The sequence below is a fragment of the Heloderma suspectum genome, chromosome 11 (genome assembly GCF_057233095.1).
Source record: "Heloderma suspectum isolate Gila_16-S chromosome 11, 16-S_ref, whole genome shotgun sequence".
In the NCBI taxonomy this organism is placed as follows: Eukaryota; Metazoa; Chordata; class Lepidosauria; order Squamata; family Helodermatidae; genus Heloderma; species Heloderma suspectum.
In genome coordinates, this window is record NC_139468.1 from 32414650 (window position 1) to 32432916 (window position 18267).

Sequence of the window (18267 nt, forward strand, 5' to 3'; positions counted from 1 at the left end):
CTTTCGATCCAAAGGACACCTCTGCTAAAGGAAGAAGTGGGGAGATGATTTTTGCCAATCCAGCTCCCTGAGAAACTGCTCAAGAGGGTCAGGGGACCCCTCAGAACAGTGTGGAAAGTGAGAGGGGTATTGCAGAGGGGGGAAGGGAATAGGCAAAAACTGCCTCCCCTCCTCTTCCAATAACGGAGACTTCTACTAGATCTACAACTCGTCCACAAGTGGAAGGATTCCAGTTCATGGACGGGAACCACTGGATATAACCCTGCAGCATTAAAAGAATGCTCACCATCGTTTATCAACGTCCTTCTTAAAATGTTGCACCCAGACCAGGACGTAATACTCCAGATGCCACCTGACCAATGCAGAATGCAGCTGAACTTTCACCTCTCATGATCTGGACACCCTACTTTGCAGAATGCAGCTGAACGTTCACCTCTCATGATCTGGACACCCTACTTCTGTTAACGCAGCATAAGATTACATCAGCGTGTTTACCAGCCGCAACTGGAAGTTGGCGCAGGCTGTGGGAGGAGCACGATTATGCAGGGAAAGAGGGCACATGAGGTCTATGGTGTTCGCTACCCCTCCCAGCTGTGAGTCATCTGCAAGTTTGGTAAGCATCTCCTTGCTCTCTGAGAAGTGGAGCCATGAAGGATTTGAAATGTGTGCCAAAAGCTGGGGTGAAATTTGGAGGAGGGTTTCAGAAACATTCTTACATTTTATCCACGCTGCCTGCAAGTACAAGATTGGTTCCAGTGAAATTACGTTGTCAGACTGCCTCACTCTTGAGCGGAGAAAGAGAGCTTACCAAACCGTCCCAGACTGTAGTGCTGCTGCTAATGTCAAGGCTCGGTCCAAGTTCTTTGTAAACACTGCTGCTGTGAGTCCATATTCGGTATTATTGGCTCTCTGTATAACTTCCTCTATGCTTTTAAACTTCATTATGGGCTGCACAGGCCCAAAAATCTGTGAAGGAAGGGAGTTTATGGTATTAGCAATCAACCACCATATATACAGTTCCATAATGAAACAGTCAATCTGTTAAATTCCATATGGCAAAATAAAATTAAAAATTAAAATAGGAAATAAAGATATTACAGCGAAAGCAGTCTGATTACACCTAGACAGTAGAGTACAGAGGGCAGGTCCCCAGCTCGTAGACAATATAGATCAAGGTTTTGATCCAGTTACTTTTGGATGCACTTTCAAGGCATGTATAATTCACTATTCACTACTGAGCCAGGTTTAAGGTTTTGGTACTAGTGTTGTTGTTGTTGTTGTTGTTCAGTCGTGTCCGACTCTTCGTGACCCCCTGGACCATAGCACGCCAGGCCTTCCTGTCCTGCACTCTCTCCCGGAGCGTGCTCAAGTTCATATTCATTGCATTGGTGATGCTATCTAGCCATGTCATCCTCTGCTGTGCCTTCTCCTTTTGCCTTCAGTCTTTCCCAGCATCAGGGTCTTTTCCAGGGAGTTTTCTCTTTGCATTAGGTGGCCAAAATATTTGAACTTCAGCTTCAGTATCTGTCCTTCCAATGAGCAGTCAAAGCCCTAAACAACTTGGGACCAGGATACCTGAGAGAGTGTCTTTTCCCTTATCAACCTGCCTGGTCACTGAGGTCATCAAAGGGCATGTTCCTGGTGGTTCCACATGGACATATGGCCCGACTGGAGTCCACCTGGAGAAGAGCCTTCAGTGTGGTGGCTCCCTTCCTGTGGAACTCCCTGCCTCTGGAGGCCAGGCAGGCATCAACACTAAGTTGTTTTCGGTGCCTCCTGAAAACAGCTGTTTTCCAGCTCTTTGGTTAACAACCTGCGATTTTATTGGCACTCTTTTTTTTTTTTTAAAGAATAATCTTAATGTCACGTTTGTTCATTTTATCTCTTGTTGTTCACTGCTCCGAAATCTGTTTAGATGTGTTGCGGTATACAAAAAAATAAATAAGTATAATAAACTTTGCAGTTCTGGATGTGGTATATCTGTCCTGGTCAGATAACAAATATAGCAGTTTCTTGTGGCTGGTTTTCTTTTCTTGTCTTTCTTGCCAATAGCAGCTATATATCCAGGTCTCTTAACATAGTAAACATTTTACACTCCAGTAAAAACTGGGCAAGGCCCTCCTCCACAACTGCTGTGTTACATGGGAAGATTCTAAGATTCCTTAGGATTTTCTCCAGATGCCCAGTGTCATCTGTCCAAAGGAAAACATTTAGCCAGGCTTGTGTGAAAGCAACCTGCAGTTCCCTCTTTGCTAGATGTTCAAAATAAAATGGAACCTCAGCAGGTATACACATAATACTAGAGTATAAGGGATTTGATATAGAAGAAATGCATCTCTACAATTACTTTGGAATGAGACATCTTGCAGGCGTTTCTGTTCAAGTTGATCATTATAAGAAAGGCAAGTAGGACCTACAGCAGTGATACCATATATCCTTACCTCCTAGCAGAAGTGCTCCAGTTCAGGGTTCCTGACAGACAGACAGTCATGCATGCCCTCCAGGGTATTATATATTCTGGGCACAATCCTATGCATGTTTCCTATCAAGCCCTAAGAGGCTTGAACAGGGCATTTCAGTCCCCTTCCCCCCGTTTTCCTCTTCCAGCTGTCAGCATTCTGTAGCAACCTACATGCTCATCAGGCTGTTTTTGCCCGCTTTGTTTCCATTTTTTAAAAAAGATTTTGGTACTTCTGCAGATCTCAGCATTTCCCCTGGGCATGCTAATCTCTTTCTTGTTTCCCAGTGGCTGTGTTTTGGGTACACTCCTGTTGGCACGGCTTACCCGAGTTTACTATTAAAGCGACATAACTTTTAACTAGTGCCTGAGTTGGCTCATTTTCTTCTTCTCTCCCTATCTTTTTCCTTTTGTATAGTGTCTAGACTGTCTGCCTTGTTTAGGGTGTTTCCAGGTGAAGGGCTCCTACCCCTAACAATGAGAAAGCATTGTACAACTGTTCAGGGTTTTTTTTCTTTTTTTTCTCTTTAGCGATTTTCTACAGTAAGAGAAAAGATGGGAACAGCAATGGAGAAACACGGGAGGGTTATGAGTGGAAGATGTCTTCTTCACCCTGCATAAAATTCCATGAACGAGGCAGGGCAAAGCACAATAATTAAATAAATGCCTCATCTGGGAGCATTGTGATCTGTGCACAGGGCTTAGTAAAATTTAGGCCCTTTATACATAAAACCTACTGTAAGGCACCAGAAATCCAGTTTATAATCCACAATGCAATCAAAAACCTGTGTGGCATTTCATGGCTGCCAATCCAACATTCAATGTATTTTCCATATTTCTATTAGCAAATATTTTTATCTTTGCAAATTCCTTATTGCACTTCTACATCAAAAGCAAAGTAACCTTGGAATGATCACTGTGTCCTCAGCCTCACCAAGTAGAGCTCATCACATCTTAATCTAGCATTAACGCTGGAGAACATGAAGCTCTCCAGTTGTTATTGGACTTCATCTCCCATCAGCCCCAATCAGCATAGCCAATGGTCAGGGATGATGGCAGTTGTAGTGCAACAACATCTGGAGATCCCCCAACCTTGATCTTACAATTAAAGCTTGCATCTCCACTTTAACAATATTAATGGTGTGCAGCTGACCCATCAGAGTAGAGAACCATCCATGGTCATCAAAGTGCACAGGTAGTTACCAAGTGAAGATGTGAGCTTCCCTCCCTCAGAAGTAGGTGTATAATGGAGTGGGCAGGTGATTGAGGGTCACTGGACCATTTATTCTTGGATCTTACAATGTTGATTGATGGCGATACTCCTTAATGTGGGGCACCCCACAGGGTTTGTCATACATCATGAAGTGGCAGGGGGTGGGGAGAAAAAATATAATCTATCTTACCTTTTAGGCACAAAGCCAGTTTTCCACCCACCCCCTCAAAATACAGTGTCAAAACTACTTCTCTGTGTTTCACTCTCAGGGGACCTTGGCAACTGCAGTTTTGCAAAGCTTGTTAATCACCCTAGCCAGCTCATAGAAGCACAATTTCCAGTATTTCTTGGGTGGTAAAGCCATATTTAAATACTTCATGTAGGTTCCAATAGCCCCTATACCAATTTCCATGCAGAAACGTAAGAGGAGTTCTGCGTAGCTCAAGTTTGCATAATCCTTCAGCAAGAGAAATTATTATTATTATTATTAATTGCATTTATATCCCACCTTTTTTCCTCTTGCAAGGAACCCAAGGCAGCTTACATTATCCTCCTCCTCTCCATTTTCACAACAACAACCCTGTGAGGTAGAGGTTGGGCTGAGAGTCTGTGACTGGCCCAAAGTCACCCAGTGAGCTTCCATGGCTGAGTGGGGACTAGAACCCAGATTTCCCGGCTCCCAATCCAACACTCTCGCCACTACACCACACTGGCTCGGAAATTAGTCCAATGGAAGACACCATCTCAGTTTTGCACCTCTGGTTTGAAATCACACAAACACACAAATCCATTTTAGGGTACCCTGTTCAACATATGTATTACCCTCGTCCCCAGTCTTAACATTTCAGTTATGTATACTGTACCTCCTCTTTGGCAATTCGCATGTTGTCCGTGACCTCTGAAAAAACAGTCGGCTTTATGAACAGGCCACAATCTCCCACAGCTAAGCCTCCACACTCCAGTTTGGCGCCTTCTTTCTTCCCACTTTCTATCAGCTCCAAGATTTTGTTGAACTGTTTTTGGTCAATCTGTCCCAATATTAAAAAAAAAAAAAAGCACTGTTATGGGTACTGTAACTTGGACACCCCTTCATGGATCACTGCCTTGTTGTGGTGAAGGGGCTTGCGTAACTCAGTGAAGCCATAAGCTATGCCATGCAGGGCCACCCAAGATGGACAGGTCATGGCAGAGAGTTCTGACAAAATGTGGTCCACTGGAAAAGGAAATGGCAACCCACTCCAGTATTCTTGCCAAGAAAACCCCATGGAACGTATCACAAGGCTAAAAGATATGACACCGGAAGATGAGCCCCTCAGGTCGGAAGGTGTCCAATATACTACTGGGGAAGAGCAGAGGGTATTTCCAAGTAGCACCAGAAAGAGTGAAGCGGCTGGGCCAAAGCCGAAAGGACACTCAGCTGTGGATGTGTCTGGTGGTGAAAAGAAAATCCGATGTTGTAAAGAACAATATTGTTTAGGAACCTGGAATGTCAGATCAACGAATCAAGGTAAGCTGGAGGTGGTCAAACATGAGATGGCAAGATTGAACATCGACATCTTGGGAATCAGTGAACTAAAATGGACAGGCATGGGCGAATTTAATTCAGGTGACCATCATATCTACTATTGTGGGCAAGAATCCCTTAGAAGAAATGGAGTAGCACTCATAGTCAACAAAAGGGTGGGAAAAGCCGTACTGGGGTACAATCTTAAAAATGATAGAATGATCTCAGTACGAATCCAAGGCAAACCATTCAACATCACAGTAATTCAAGTCTATGCCCCAACCACTGAGGCCGAAGAAGCTGAGGTTGATCGGTTCTATGAAGACCTACAACACCTTCTAGAACCAACACCAAAAAAAGATGTCCTCTTCATCATAGGGGATTGGAATGCTAAAGTAGGAAGTCAAGAAATCACTGGGATAACAGGCAGGCATGGCCTTGGTGTACAAAATGAAGCAGGACAAAAGCTAATAGAGTTTTGCCAAGAGAACACGCTGATCATAGCAAACACTCTTTTCCAACAGCACAAGAGACGACTCTACACATGGACATCACCAGATGGTCAATATCAAAATCAGATTGATTATGTCCTTTGCAGTCAAAGATGGAGAAGCTCCATACAGTCAGTAAAAACAAGACCTGGAGCTGACTGTGGCTCAGATCACGAGCTTCTTGTTGCAAAATTTCGGCTTAAATTGAAGAACGTAGAGAAAACCACTAAACCATTCAGGTATGACCTAAATCATATCCCTTATGAATATACAGTGGAGGTGAGGAATAGATTTCAGGGATTAGACCTGATAGACAGAGTGCCTGAGGAACTATGGACGGAGGTCCGTAACATTGTTCAGGAGGCAGCAACGAAATCCATCCCAAAGAAAAAGAAATGCAAGAAAGCCAAGTGGCTGTCTGATGAGGCTTTACAAGTAGCTGAGGAAAGAAGGGAAGCAAAAAGCAAGGGAGAAAGGGGAAGATATACCCAACTGAATGCAGAGTTCCAGAGAATAGCAAGGAGAGACAAGAAGGCCTTTTTAAATGAACAATGCAAAGAAATCGAGGAAAACAACAGAATGGGAAAGACTAGAGATCTCTTCAAGAAAACTGGAGATCTCAAGGGAACGTTTTGTACAAAGATGGGCATGATAAAGGACAAAGAAGGCAGTGACCTAACAGAAGCAGATGAGATTAAGAAGAGGTGGAAAGAATACACAGAAGAACTATACAGGAAAGATCTTAATGTTCCTGATTGCCATGATAGTGCGGTCACTGAACTTGAGCCGGACATCCTAGAAAGTGAAGTCAAGTGGGCCTTAGGAAGCATTCGTAACAACAAAGCTAGTGGAGATGACAGTATTCCAGCTGAGCTATTTAAAATCCTAAAAGATGATGCTGTTAAAGTGCTGCATTCAATATGCCAACAAATTTGGAACACTCAACAATGGCCACAAGACTGGAAAAGGTCAGTTTACATTCCAATTCCAAAGAAGGGCAACGCCAAAGAGTGTTCAAACTACCGCACAATTGCGCTCATTTCACATGCCAGCAAGGTGATGCTCAAAATCCTACAAGCTAGGCTTCAGCAGTATGCGAACCGAGAACTACCGGAAGTACAAGCTGGGTTTCGAAGAGGCAGAGGAACTAGAGATCAAATCGCCAACATTCGCTGCATCATGGAGAAAGCAAGAGAATTCCAGAAAAACGTCTATTTCTGCTTCATTGACTATGCTAAAGCCTTTGATTGTGTGGATCACAACAAACTGTGGCAAATTCTTAAAGTGATGGGAGTACCAGACCACCTTACCTGTCTCCTGAGAAACCTGTACGAGGGTCGAGAAGCAACTGTCAGAACCAGACATGGAACAACCGAGTGGTTCAAAATTGGGAAAGGAGTACGACAAGGCTGCATATTGTCACCCTGCTTATTTAACTTATATGCAGAGTACATCATGAGAAATGCTGGGTTGGATGAATCAGAGGTCGGAATTAAGATTGCTGGGAAAATTATCAACAACCTTCGATATGCAGATGATACCACCTTAATGGCAGAAAGCGAAGAGGATCTCAAGAGCCTCTTGTTGAGGGTGAAAGAGGAGAGTGCAAAAGCTGGTTTGAAACTCAACATTAAAAAAACTAAGATCATGTCATCTGGCCCTATCACTTCCTGGCATATAGAAGGGGAAGAAATGGAAGCAGTGACAGATTTTACTTTCTTGGGCTCCAAGATCACCGCAGACGGTGACTGTAGCCATGAAATTAAAAGACGCTTGCTCCTTGGGAGGAAAGCTATGGCAAACCTAGACAGCATAGTAAGAAGCAGAGACATCACCTTGCCGACAAAGGTCCGTCTAATCAAAGCTATGGTTTTCCCAGTAGTAATGTATGGCTGTGAGAGCTGGACTATAAGGAAGGCTGAGCGCTGAAGAATTGATGCTTTCGAACTGTGGTGCTGGAGAAGACTCTTACGAGTGCCCTGGACTGCAAGGAGGTCAAATCAGTCAATCCTAAAGGAAATCAACCCTGAGTGCTCATTGGAAGGACAGATACTGAAGCTGAAGCTCAAATATTTTGGCCACCTAATGCGAAGAGAAAACTCTCTGGAAAAGACCCTGATGCTAGGAAAGACTGAAGGCAAAAGGAGGAGGGGACGGCAGAGGATGAGATGGCTAGATAGCATCACCAATGCAATGAATATGAACTTGAGCACGCTCCGGGAGAGAGCGCAGGACAGGAAGGCCTGGAGTGCTATGGTCCATGGGGTCACGAAGAGTCGAACACGACTGAACGACTGAACAACAACAACAACAAACTTGGAACACTTCTCTACATTGCAATTGCAGGACCATTCCCTGAGAAGGTCGTTCCAACAGAAAGATGCAGTAAATTATTGATTTTGGCAACAAACCCAAGTACTGCAGCCAATCTTGGCTCTAACATGGTTCCATTGACTCCCTCCTGTCCAGTAAAAAAGGTAAAAAGGTAAAGGTGTCCCCAACCAGTCGTGTCCGACTCTAGGGTGCAGTGCTCATCCCCGTTTCTAAGCCGAAGAGCCAGCGCTGTCCGAAGACGCTTCCGTGGTCATGTGGCCGGCATGACTGAACACCGAGGTGCACGGAACGCTGTTACCTTTCCTGCCGAGGCGGTACCTATTTATCTACTTGCAATTTCAAACTGCTAGGTTGGCAGAAGCTGGGACTGAAGACAGGAGCTCACTCCAACATGCAACACTCAGGTCTTGAACTGCTGACCTGCCGACCTTCCAGTCTGCAGTTCAGCATCTTAACCACTAAGCCACCGCGGCCCTTCCTGTCCAGTACCCCATCTGAAATTATCTCCAGCTTTGTCAATACAAAAAGCCTCCAGTCTCTCTCTACTTCAGTTCCCAGCTCCCAAGGAATATGCATGTTTTGCCCAAAGAGGGAGTGGTGTTGAGTAAACAGCTGGCTTTTATATTTTCAAAAGCAGGGGACCTACTACTGTTGATTTCTTCTTCCCGGCAACCCTTCGGAGGGCCCAAGATGTACGTTGAAACAATTTCAGTACCTGGTAGATTGTAACTTGAGTGTCAGCCACCTTCTCCCACTTTCCATCTTATCAAATGCAAACTCCATGGCTTGAATGACAGCCACTTCCTCTGCCCCCACCCCACCGTTTTGATTTTGTTTACCATCTTGCCTGATGAAGAGTTCTAGAGAATCTGAAAGCTTGCACAGTGTTTGTGACCTTTGAGTTGGCCTAACAAAGATATTATGCCAATATGGATTTTGGCATTTTCCTCTTGGAATTTTTCTTTTGGCCAACATAGCTACCTTTCCTTTTTGTAAGTTACAGATGTTTCTAAACATGCATTTGCCCCATGTACACATTAAATTTTTAGGAGGAGGCTTAAGTTTTAAGTGTTCACTTACAACAGGGGTGGGCAACTGGTAGTCCTCAAGATGTTTCGGCCTACAACTCCCATTAGCCCTACCCAACATAGCCAATGGTGAGAAATGATGGGAACTGTGGTCCTCCAGTCATTTTGGACTACAAGTTGCCCATGCCTGATTAAAAGATGTAATGTAACAGAAGAGCACCCTCTAGAGAACAGTAAAAAATACTATTAGTAACTAAACCTATAAAGATGGTGCCATCCTATACTAACAGGAACTTATTTTCCAAGTGTAGATCCTTATGTAGACAAAACAGCACCATCCACACACAAGGGGGAGATATGAGTAAGCCCAAGGTTTGTAGACATACATAAAATCATTAGGAAGAACTTCCAGGAAGAAAGCCAAAAACAGCCCAGTGAGGGTGGAACATGCCGCCCGGCTGGTGTGCATATGTGTCACGGTTCCCCTTATGACCTGGACCCCCTGAGCAACTCCTTAAGGATCTCTTGCCTCCCTAAGAGCCCCACCTTCCTTCTTTTAAACTCCCCTTTCCCAATAACGTGGGGTTTAGGCTATAGATGTGGGGTGATTGACACTTCAGACACCTGGGGTTTAACACAACAGTTTACTGGTAAATTTAAAAGCAAATCACGACTAAATGTGTTTACACAATAGAGCTGAGTGATACAAAAGACATTAAGAGAAAATAAAAGTTGCAAAACGCAAGTTCCTTTCCCCTGGCTGCACTTAGACTCCTCTAGGCTGCTTCTTCCTGCTGTAGTCTTCTGACTGCTCCCACCGGCTCTCTTGCTCTCTTTATATACCCTCCTCCTGCAAAACTGAAAGTACTGTTTCAAACTTGAAGAAATGAAACTTAACTGGGGAAATGAAAGTGCTCCTCTCAGGGATACCCCCTCCCAACAAAAAACTCCAAGCCTCTAGGCCTGACCTTTTTCTTTTCCTTGCCTCTGAAGGTCTCAAACCTTCACAGTATGTAATGGAGTATCTTGAAAGAGGACACAGTCAGCTAGCAGGAAACCTGAATAGTAACCCTCCACACTGCACTGCATATCCTACCTGTATATATTGTAAATGCATAGCAATATTGGATACACAAGTGTCAACTTCAAAGAAAAAAACAGAGTTCTCTGTTGAAATACAAGCTTGAACCAACATGCCTTCATGTGGAAAAGCTAAGTGAATGGCTGAGTTCTACCACGTGAACCTGCCCACGCACTGCATTCTTTATGACAGGCCTTGCTCCACCTCTCACTCATGTCAGAAGTTTTGTGTCGTTGTACCCAGGCTATGAATTCCCTGTCCTAGGAAGCCTAAACCCCTTCTTTGATGGCCTTTTGGCCAATTGTAAACATTTAAATTTTGCCAGAGCTTGGTTAGGCTTAGTTTTTGTTCCCTTGTGGTGGGCTTAGTTGCCTTTAGCTTTTTAGTCCTGTGTATTGGATGTTCACATTTTGGACTTCACTGTTGTGCTTTTAAATGCTTGTAAGCCAGCTTGTGGGTCCATTTGGGCCAAAAGGCACAGGAGGGAGGTGAGAAATACCTAGATAAATAACGCAGTTTACCTGTGGCCCTTGTTCAGTTTTGGCATCGAATGGGTCTCCCACGAGTCGTTTCTTTGCATACTCCACACTGCGCCTGACAAATTCTGGGTAGACCTGCTCTTCCACAAAGACCCGAGAGGCAGCTGTGCAGCACTGGCCTTGGTTGAAAAAGACACCCTGGTGGGCACAATCTACTGCTAAGTCCACTGGAAGGCGCCCAAAATGGAAGGGAAAAGAGAAATCCGTTACCATAGCAACATAGGACATTGCCAAAAGCAGAGCCAAACCATTTCATTGGTCCATCTAGCTCAGTATTGACTACACTGATTGACAGCCTCTTTCCAGGGTTTCAGATAGTGATGGGTGAATTTATCCTGAGACATGAAGCATCTCTCCCAAGCTGAACCTACCCGGACACTAGGATCGACTTCTGGAGCCTTCCTCCCAGCGCCATCTCCAAAGGAGGCTCAAAAGTTGGCAACAAGGGTGAGGGCCTTTTCAGTGGCGGCCCCCTGATTGTGGAATCATCAGGCCTGCCAGGCTCCAACCTGTCAACTTTTCCGCACCAGGTTGAGACTGTCCTCTATTCCCATTTAATGGCCTGTGATGGGGCATTTATGCCAGCTGTCTGAACAGGTGTAGTATTTTATTGAAATGGTTTTGAGCTGTTTAAATTGTTGTTATATTTATATATTTAAATCTTTATGCTGTGTTTTACCTTGTGAATTGTTGTGAACCATCCAGAGAGCTTTGGTTATTGGATGGTATAGAAATGAAAATAAACAACAACAACAACTTGTTATTTACTCAGAAAGTAACAAATTTCTCTATGCTCAAATTTGTCTACGAATTTGACTAAGAGAGTTCTCCTTTAATACAAAATCTTGTTCCATGCATATGAGTTTTTGTGCATGTGTAACATTTAGGTGTATTTTGGGAGCCATAGTCTGAAACTGCATTGTGTGGCATGACATCCGTCATCACGTTATGGGCCCCCTTTCTGATGGGTTGTTTTCATGTGGCCTGCCTGCGTGATGACGGCATGTGATATTTACTCGCCAGTATGAAGACGCACCTGCAGAGTCCTCCTCTTCAGAATCAGAGCTGTGTTACTGATGATGGTGAGGGAAGCAGCTGCTTCAAGTAAGTTTTTTAGGGGTGTAGGTGGTAGAACAACTGAACATTTAGGGGGGTGGGATCTGTGAACTACTTTCAGGTTCATGCTTCGAAGCTCGCATTCCATTCCAAGCTCAATAGCAAGTTCATAATACATGGTTCCAGGCTCACTACAAAGGCGAGCATTACGAATGGACCTGTTTCGACCAAAGAGCCAACTAATCACGAAATTTGGCAGCATCGCTCGTTTCAGACTGGAGTTTTTTCCAGCCTTAACTGCAAATGCCAGGGACTGAATCTGAGACCTCTTACATGCGAGCGCATGCATTTTTCTACTGAGCCATGAGACTTTGCCCTGAAGTCTTTTAGGCTGGGGGTCCCCAACCTTTTTCGACCTGCGAGCACATTTGGAATACTCACACAGTGCCGTGGGCACCAGTGACAAAATGGCTGCCCTGGAGGGGGCATGGCCACTCACAAAATGGCCACCATGGGGTGTGTGACTACTCATAAAATGGCCGCTGGGGAAGGTCAGGTCAGAAAGGAGTCAGGTGAGCAAGCAAACAGGAAAAGGCTTGAAGTACATAGAGTTAAAATTATAGAGAAACCAGGTCCACAGACTTAAAATACAGAGCAACCACGAAGTTAGACATGCCTTGTATGCATAGAAATCACCATGAGGGCACAATTGAAGGCCTCGAGGGCACAGGTGCTTTAATTGCGCCCTCATGGTGATTTCTATGTATACAAGGCATGTCTAACTTCCTGGTTGCTCTATATTTTAAGCCCTGTTGGGGGCTGCTGTTTTAGGCACATGTAGGCCGAACAATCCCATGCCTTCCCTTCTCTCCCTTTTGAGTCCCCCTCCAAAAAGCAGCATCGTTTCTGCATGGCCTATTCAAAATGGACACTGAACAATTTCATAATCACTGATCAATTTCAGGATCAGTTTCATTGATCACTGAAATTATAGGTATAGCCCCCACACTCACGGTCAGCATCTGCACAGACAATGCAAGGATTCTTCCCACCAAGTTCTAGTGTCACCCTCTTGAGGTTACTTTTCGAAGCCGCTTCTTTGATCAGCTTTCCAACCTGTGTCGGGAAGAAAGCAGCCACGTTCCTTTTGGTCCCCTTTGACTGAAATGCATGCAATTCACCTTTCTAACACAGAAAAGGAAGACTTTGTACCTGAGCATCTTAACCATTTGGTTAAAAAGGAGGCAAGGTAGAGCGCCTAGCTACAAACAGAGACAGTTAAACTCCATCGATTTTCATGGGTCACATGTACACAGGGGTGGTGACACCACAGCTACTGGGACCCCAGTGCCTTGGCAGGACCTGCCCTGGAGTCTGGGGAGCCGCCATTTTAATTTCCCACAATGCTGCAGTGACAGTGTGCCAGGGCACTGTGGGAAATTAAGATGGGCACCAGTGCCAGGCAACCACCATCCCCTCAAACCAGAACCTGCCAGTGCTAGTACACTTAAGGTTTAAGATGTGCAGGTTAACCGTGTCTATGTTAAACACATATCTGCCCCATTCACATATATAAAAGTTATTTGGATGGGGCGGAACCTCCTCTTTACAAAAAAATAAAAATAAAAATGGAGCAAATGCAAGATGAGAAAACCTGCCTCCTTCCCCCGCATTACCACAGCACGCTTTCTAGCTTGAAGCAATGTTTTGCTCAGCTGAGTTCTGGTATTGGAAGTGGGCTGAGGTGAAGGGGGAGTATTTAAAGGGCAAGTGGGGCCAATCCACCAGCCCTGTTGAAAGACATCCCTCATGAAGGCTCCTCTTCCCTCAACTGTCACCACCAGAAGCCATTCCAGCAGGCTGTACGGAGGGAGATGGGAGTGGGAAGTGGGACCATTCCACCAGCCCTGCTGAAAGACTCCCCCCCCCATTTCTTTTTCGTTACATGAGGTGTCTTTTTATCTGGTAAGCCTGCAGGCAGGGACTGTTTTGTTTTACTGACAGTAAACTGGACTAGGAGCCTTTTTGGCTGAGGAGTGGGATAAAAGTACTTTAAGGGCGCCATCCTATGGAGACAGGTGTCAGCCTCTAAACTCGGAGGCTGATGCCTATCCAGTGCAAGGTGGGCGGAGCACAGAGGGGATCCCCTTCTCCACACTCCAGATGCCCTGCATCTGTGGCTAGACGCGCATCTAGCTGTGGCTCCGGGGAGGAAGGAGACCGGAGACCCAATAGGAAGCTGTCTAAAGCAGCTTCCGTGGTCTCCTCCCTCCCCGCCCCTGGGACCGCCCCCTTTTCGCCTTCTCAGCACTCTGTTTGAGAGCATGAAAATGGCAGCAGTGCAGAGAGGACAGCACCAGCTGTGAAGGGGAGGGGAAAGGGGATGGAAGCATAGTTTCTGGAAACTGAGGTTGGCTGACCTTGGTTTCCAAAAACCAAAAAATCCCATGGCCATCTACTGGACGTAGCATTGCTCTCCCCATAGATAAAAGGTACGGAGTGAAATATAGCAAGGCAAGATTGAGCAGGGTGGTTGGGGGGGGGGGTAGAGGAGATATGTGAGTTCTTCTCCTATCCTCTGCATTTTTGTTGTGTGGAGTATAAATCTTCCGTTCCCTCTTTATATGTGTGAAAGGCCTGCCTGCAAACGTTTGAGCTGAGCTGGACGGGAGCATGCGAGCACAGAATCTTGGAGAGGTAGCTGGGACTGTCAGTCTGGTGTGGGGAGATGAAAAGAGGCTGAGGGGAGCAGGCTGGATGTGAGGGAACAGAGAACTGGTGGATTACCGTAGCCTGGAGGAATCCTCCATTTGTGGATTTAGCATTCACAGATTTATTGCCCCCTGGGGTACTTTCAACTTTTCCTTCTCTTTGAGCATTCTTCTATTTTGTAGGTTCCCATAAGTTCGTCATATGTATGTGTTGCTTTTGTTTGCCTTCCATCTGTAAATATTTAACTCTGCACATTTATATTTGTCAATTATAAAGTTATTCCAAAGTTCATGTTGGGTACGGTCAATTTAAAATGGGAGCGTAAACTGAATCCGGCCCAATCCTGATGCGATACTGAGAGCATCACATCAATCTGGGTTACATGTGAATGGAGCAAGTATGTGTTTTAACAGACATGTGATTGCCCTGCATATCTACGTTTAGCCCTTAGAAACCTATTTCACAAGTGCCTCCAAGAAGAACATTGCATATCACGTTCCCAACCACATAGCTACGCCCCCAAAGAGAGTCCAAAAATTCAGGCTGTTGTGTTGATCTGTACCAATGAGCCAGTTCGAGCAATTTTCATCTCCACAAGGAGGTCTTTTGTACAGCGAATGGGCCTTAATTGTCAGCCCCAAATACTCTGCATTACAAAAGGGAATATAATTCATTTCCCACCAGGAACTGGAAAGATTGCCGCTGAGCTCAGAGGGAACAGGGAATTCTGAGGGGACATGGGGTGGCAGATGACATCAGCATCCCTGCTAGTAAAAGAAGTGCCGGCATTGCAAACAGGAGCTCCACTGCATGCAGCAGCACCCCAAACCCAACACCCCTCTTTTGCAAGAGCCAGGAACAGACATGCCGAGCTCAACCACTAGGTGGTGCTATGCCACGGCAAGATTTCCAGTTGTCTGGTTGCGTTAAGATATTTGAGAGAGGCCTTGGGTGCTGGCGGTAATTTATCATAATTATGCAAGGTCATGCCAAAGCATGCGGAGAATGCCACAACAGATGGAGCGGGCACTTGCGCCAGCCAGGATTAGCAAGTCCTCAACCACAAACGCCGAAAGCATGTGACGGACCAAGGTTTCTCTAAAGAGGCATTGGAGAGCGCAAACTACTCGGAGCACAGATTAGGCTGAATAAAGCTAAGGGCCGGTTCACACACGCATGCCCGTCACTGGGTGGCTGCAGTTGTCAAATGGTTTAGGGGAGGGGTGCTGCAGGAGCCCTTTCAGCCTGAGGGCTAAATTCCATTTCAGAGAAGCTCTTGGGTACCACGTTCCAGTGGTGGGTGGGGCCAAAGGAAAAAGCAGCAGGGGTAAAAACACAACCAGGCCTGGCATCTCCCATGTGGTGCCCATGGACATCAATGCACTTGTGAACACCGCTCTTGGTGCCTGCCGGGCTCCCTCTCTCTCCTGAATTTTATTTTATTTATTAAGACTTTTTAAATTAAAAAACCTATTTTTTCTAAACTGGGAAGCTGGCATGCTGCAAAGGAAAGCACGGCCCTCCCGCACCATCTTTATTTGGGTTCAAAAGAGTGGGTTTATGTCTTGGACCTCAGACCCCCCCCCCCACCTCTGCCTTATACTTTGGTTCTTGGGCAAGTGACTTTTCTTTTAGTCTCACCAATTTGCCTTCTGTTTCATGATCAGCCATGCCCGCCATGGTAGCCATTTTATGTATGGGCAAACTCTGCATGGCAGCCACATTGCGGGAGCACCCACAACACTCTCCAAATTCCAGATGTGTCCATTGACCTAAAAAGGTAGCAGACCCTTGAACTAAGCTTAAGAGAGGCATTTCGGGCAGAAGGGGGGATGCACAAAAGCCAGGAAACTGATCGGTGATGCGGGAAAGGGTGGGATCTTCTGGGGAATACTGGGGGGCCAGATTTAACCCCCAAGTCTGAGGTTCTGCAGTTGACTCACTCTGTCTAATGGTAAGGCTGGTCCTGCTGCCTATTCCCTAAAACCACTGCCAATCTGGACAGAATATTTGGCAATACTTGCAAAATAAGTTTGTGGGAGCCTTTTTTGGCTCTCCGGGGAAAGGAAACATAGTCGTTTCTTCTACTTCACTACTACTACTGATAAACAAAGTTCACTAAGTAGGCAACTGAGCTGAGGTGAAACACCAAAAAAAGAAAAAAAAAAGAAAGTTAAGTTACCTACCTCTGTTGATCCGGTAAAAGCTATTTTGTCAATATTAGGATGCGTAGAAATAGCAGTGCCAGCAGTAGGTCCATATCCTGGCACAATGTTAACCACACCAGGAGGGAATCCTGCCTGCAAAGTGAATTAAATGTTTTACTCAAGGGTTGCAATAACAAAAGTTAGGGAATACCCAAAATGTACTTTTAAGCAAGTGGGGGTTGGGGTAAAATGTTGTAACAATTCCATTTACTAGGGACTGCAAACTGCAATCCTTTACCCACTTACCTGGGAGTAAGCCAATAAGACTTACTTCCAAGTAGGTATGTATATGATCACACCATCAGTTGACGAAAAAATATGCCTGTAGCAGTTTTGAAGAAATACGTATAAAATACATACACAAACTGCAGATGGCAAAAAAGACTCTTAAGAGGTACTTCCCCTTTTCTCTTGCTTAGGATGGAATGTTTCTTCTAGGATGATGTCTGCTATGACTAGGGATATCAGTCTATTTTCAGTCCATGTCACTTTTGCATGTGTTCATTCACAAGTCCGTTTCCGCAAGTATGTGCAACTTTTAACACCTGCACAAATATTTGAATATAAGTATGTCTTTAAATTAGGGATGTTGGAGAAATCCGCAATGGAATCAAATGAGTTTGGATTTTCATGAATCTGACCCACAGATTCCACAGCGGACCAGCTTCTCCGCTGTTTGGTGGATTCTGCGGACTTATGGACCAGTTTTCTAAGTTTCCCAGCTTTTGTGCAAATTCCATCATAGAAAAATCCGCAAAATTAAAAAAAAAAAACACCAGCCAAAAACGCACATTTCCCTCATAGGCTAAAGCATGAAAATGCGCATTTCGGGGGAATTTGTGCATTTTTGCACACACAAAAATGTGCAAATGCAAATTTGGAAACAAAAAGCCCTGATTCTGGTGATGGGCAGATGACGGAAAAAAGGTGCTTAACACAGATGGAACTGATTTTGCACAATCCGTCCATCCCTAATTTAAATATGCATTTTTAAATGTATTGTCTCACAAAAATATGTTTTGGATCACAACATTTGAAGGAATGCGAAATCCAAAGGATAATTACATTCCAATCTGCACACTAATCCGGGGGGGTGCATATCATCTCAGTTCGCACTAGAATTCACAAAGATTGAATTCCTCAAGCACCCCTAGACAGGAAATGCATAATCCAAGAACAAAAGCATGTGAAATAAATTTGTTGGGTTCAAATTTTTTTATATTTATATGAACTTACCCAATTCCTCTTCCTGGACCTGAAAGCATTTTGCAATTGGAACTCTGCATATTTATGACCTTGTGATCAGGTTTACACACAACAAATGTGTTCAAAACATACACACATTTGAAAAAAGCGCATAAAAATGCACACATTTGAAAAATGCATATTTCCATGCGAGAAAAATAAAGCTCACAATTTGCTTACACGCTGGAGTCGGAATGAGCTTTGAGGTGGAAATGAGAGAAACCCAACAAGCGTTAGTTTTGCTGATATGCACATCTTGCTTGAGATATATCGGCTTTATGAATATGCAAGTATCATTGGTTAAAACTCATATGATCAGTTCAAATTTCTTTAATCAGACTGCATCCCTGCCATTTTCTTCTTTGGAAGTTAAGCAGCAGTTACTAATTTGTATCTCAG

General features: G+C 44.7%; 1 protein-coding gene across 1 annotated transcript in view; it reads right to left on the reverse strand.

Annotated features, from left to right (window-relative positions):
• ALDH1A3 (aldehyde dehydrogenase 1 family member A3) overlaps positions 1 to 18267 on the reverse strand; it is a 49146-nt gene that overhangs the window by 3765 nt on the left and 27114 nt on the right. Inside the window, exons 7-11 of the mRNA XM_084816447.1 lie at positions 16603 to 16716; positions 12718 to 12820; positions 10631 to 10815; positions 4535 to 4699; positions 809 to 966 (exon numbers count right to left, since the gene is read on the reverse strand). Coding sequence (XP_084672573.1) covers positions 809 to 966; positions 4535 to 4699; positions 10631 to 10815; positions 12718 to 12820; positions 16603 to 16716 — 725 coding nt within the window. The remainder of the gene's footprint in view (positions 1 to 808; positions 967 to 4534; positions 4700 to 10630; positions 10816 to 12717; positions 12821 to 16602; positions 16717 to 18267) is intronic.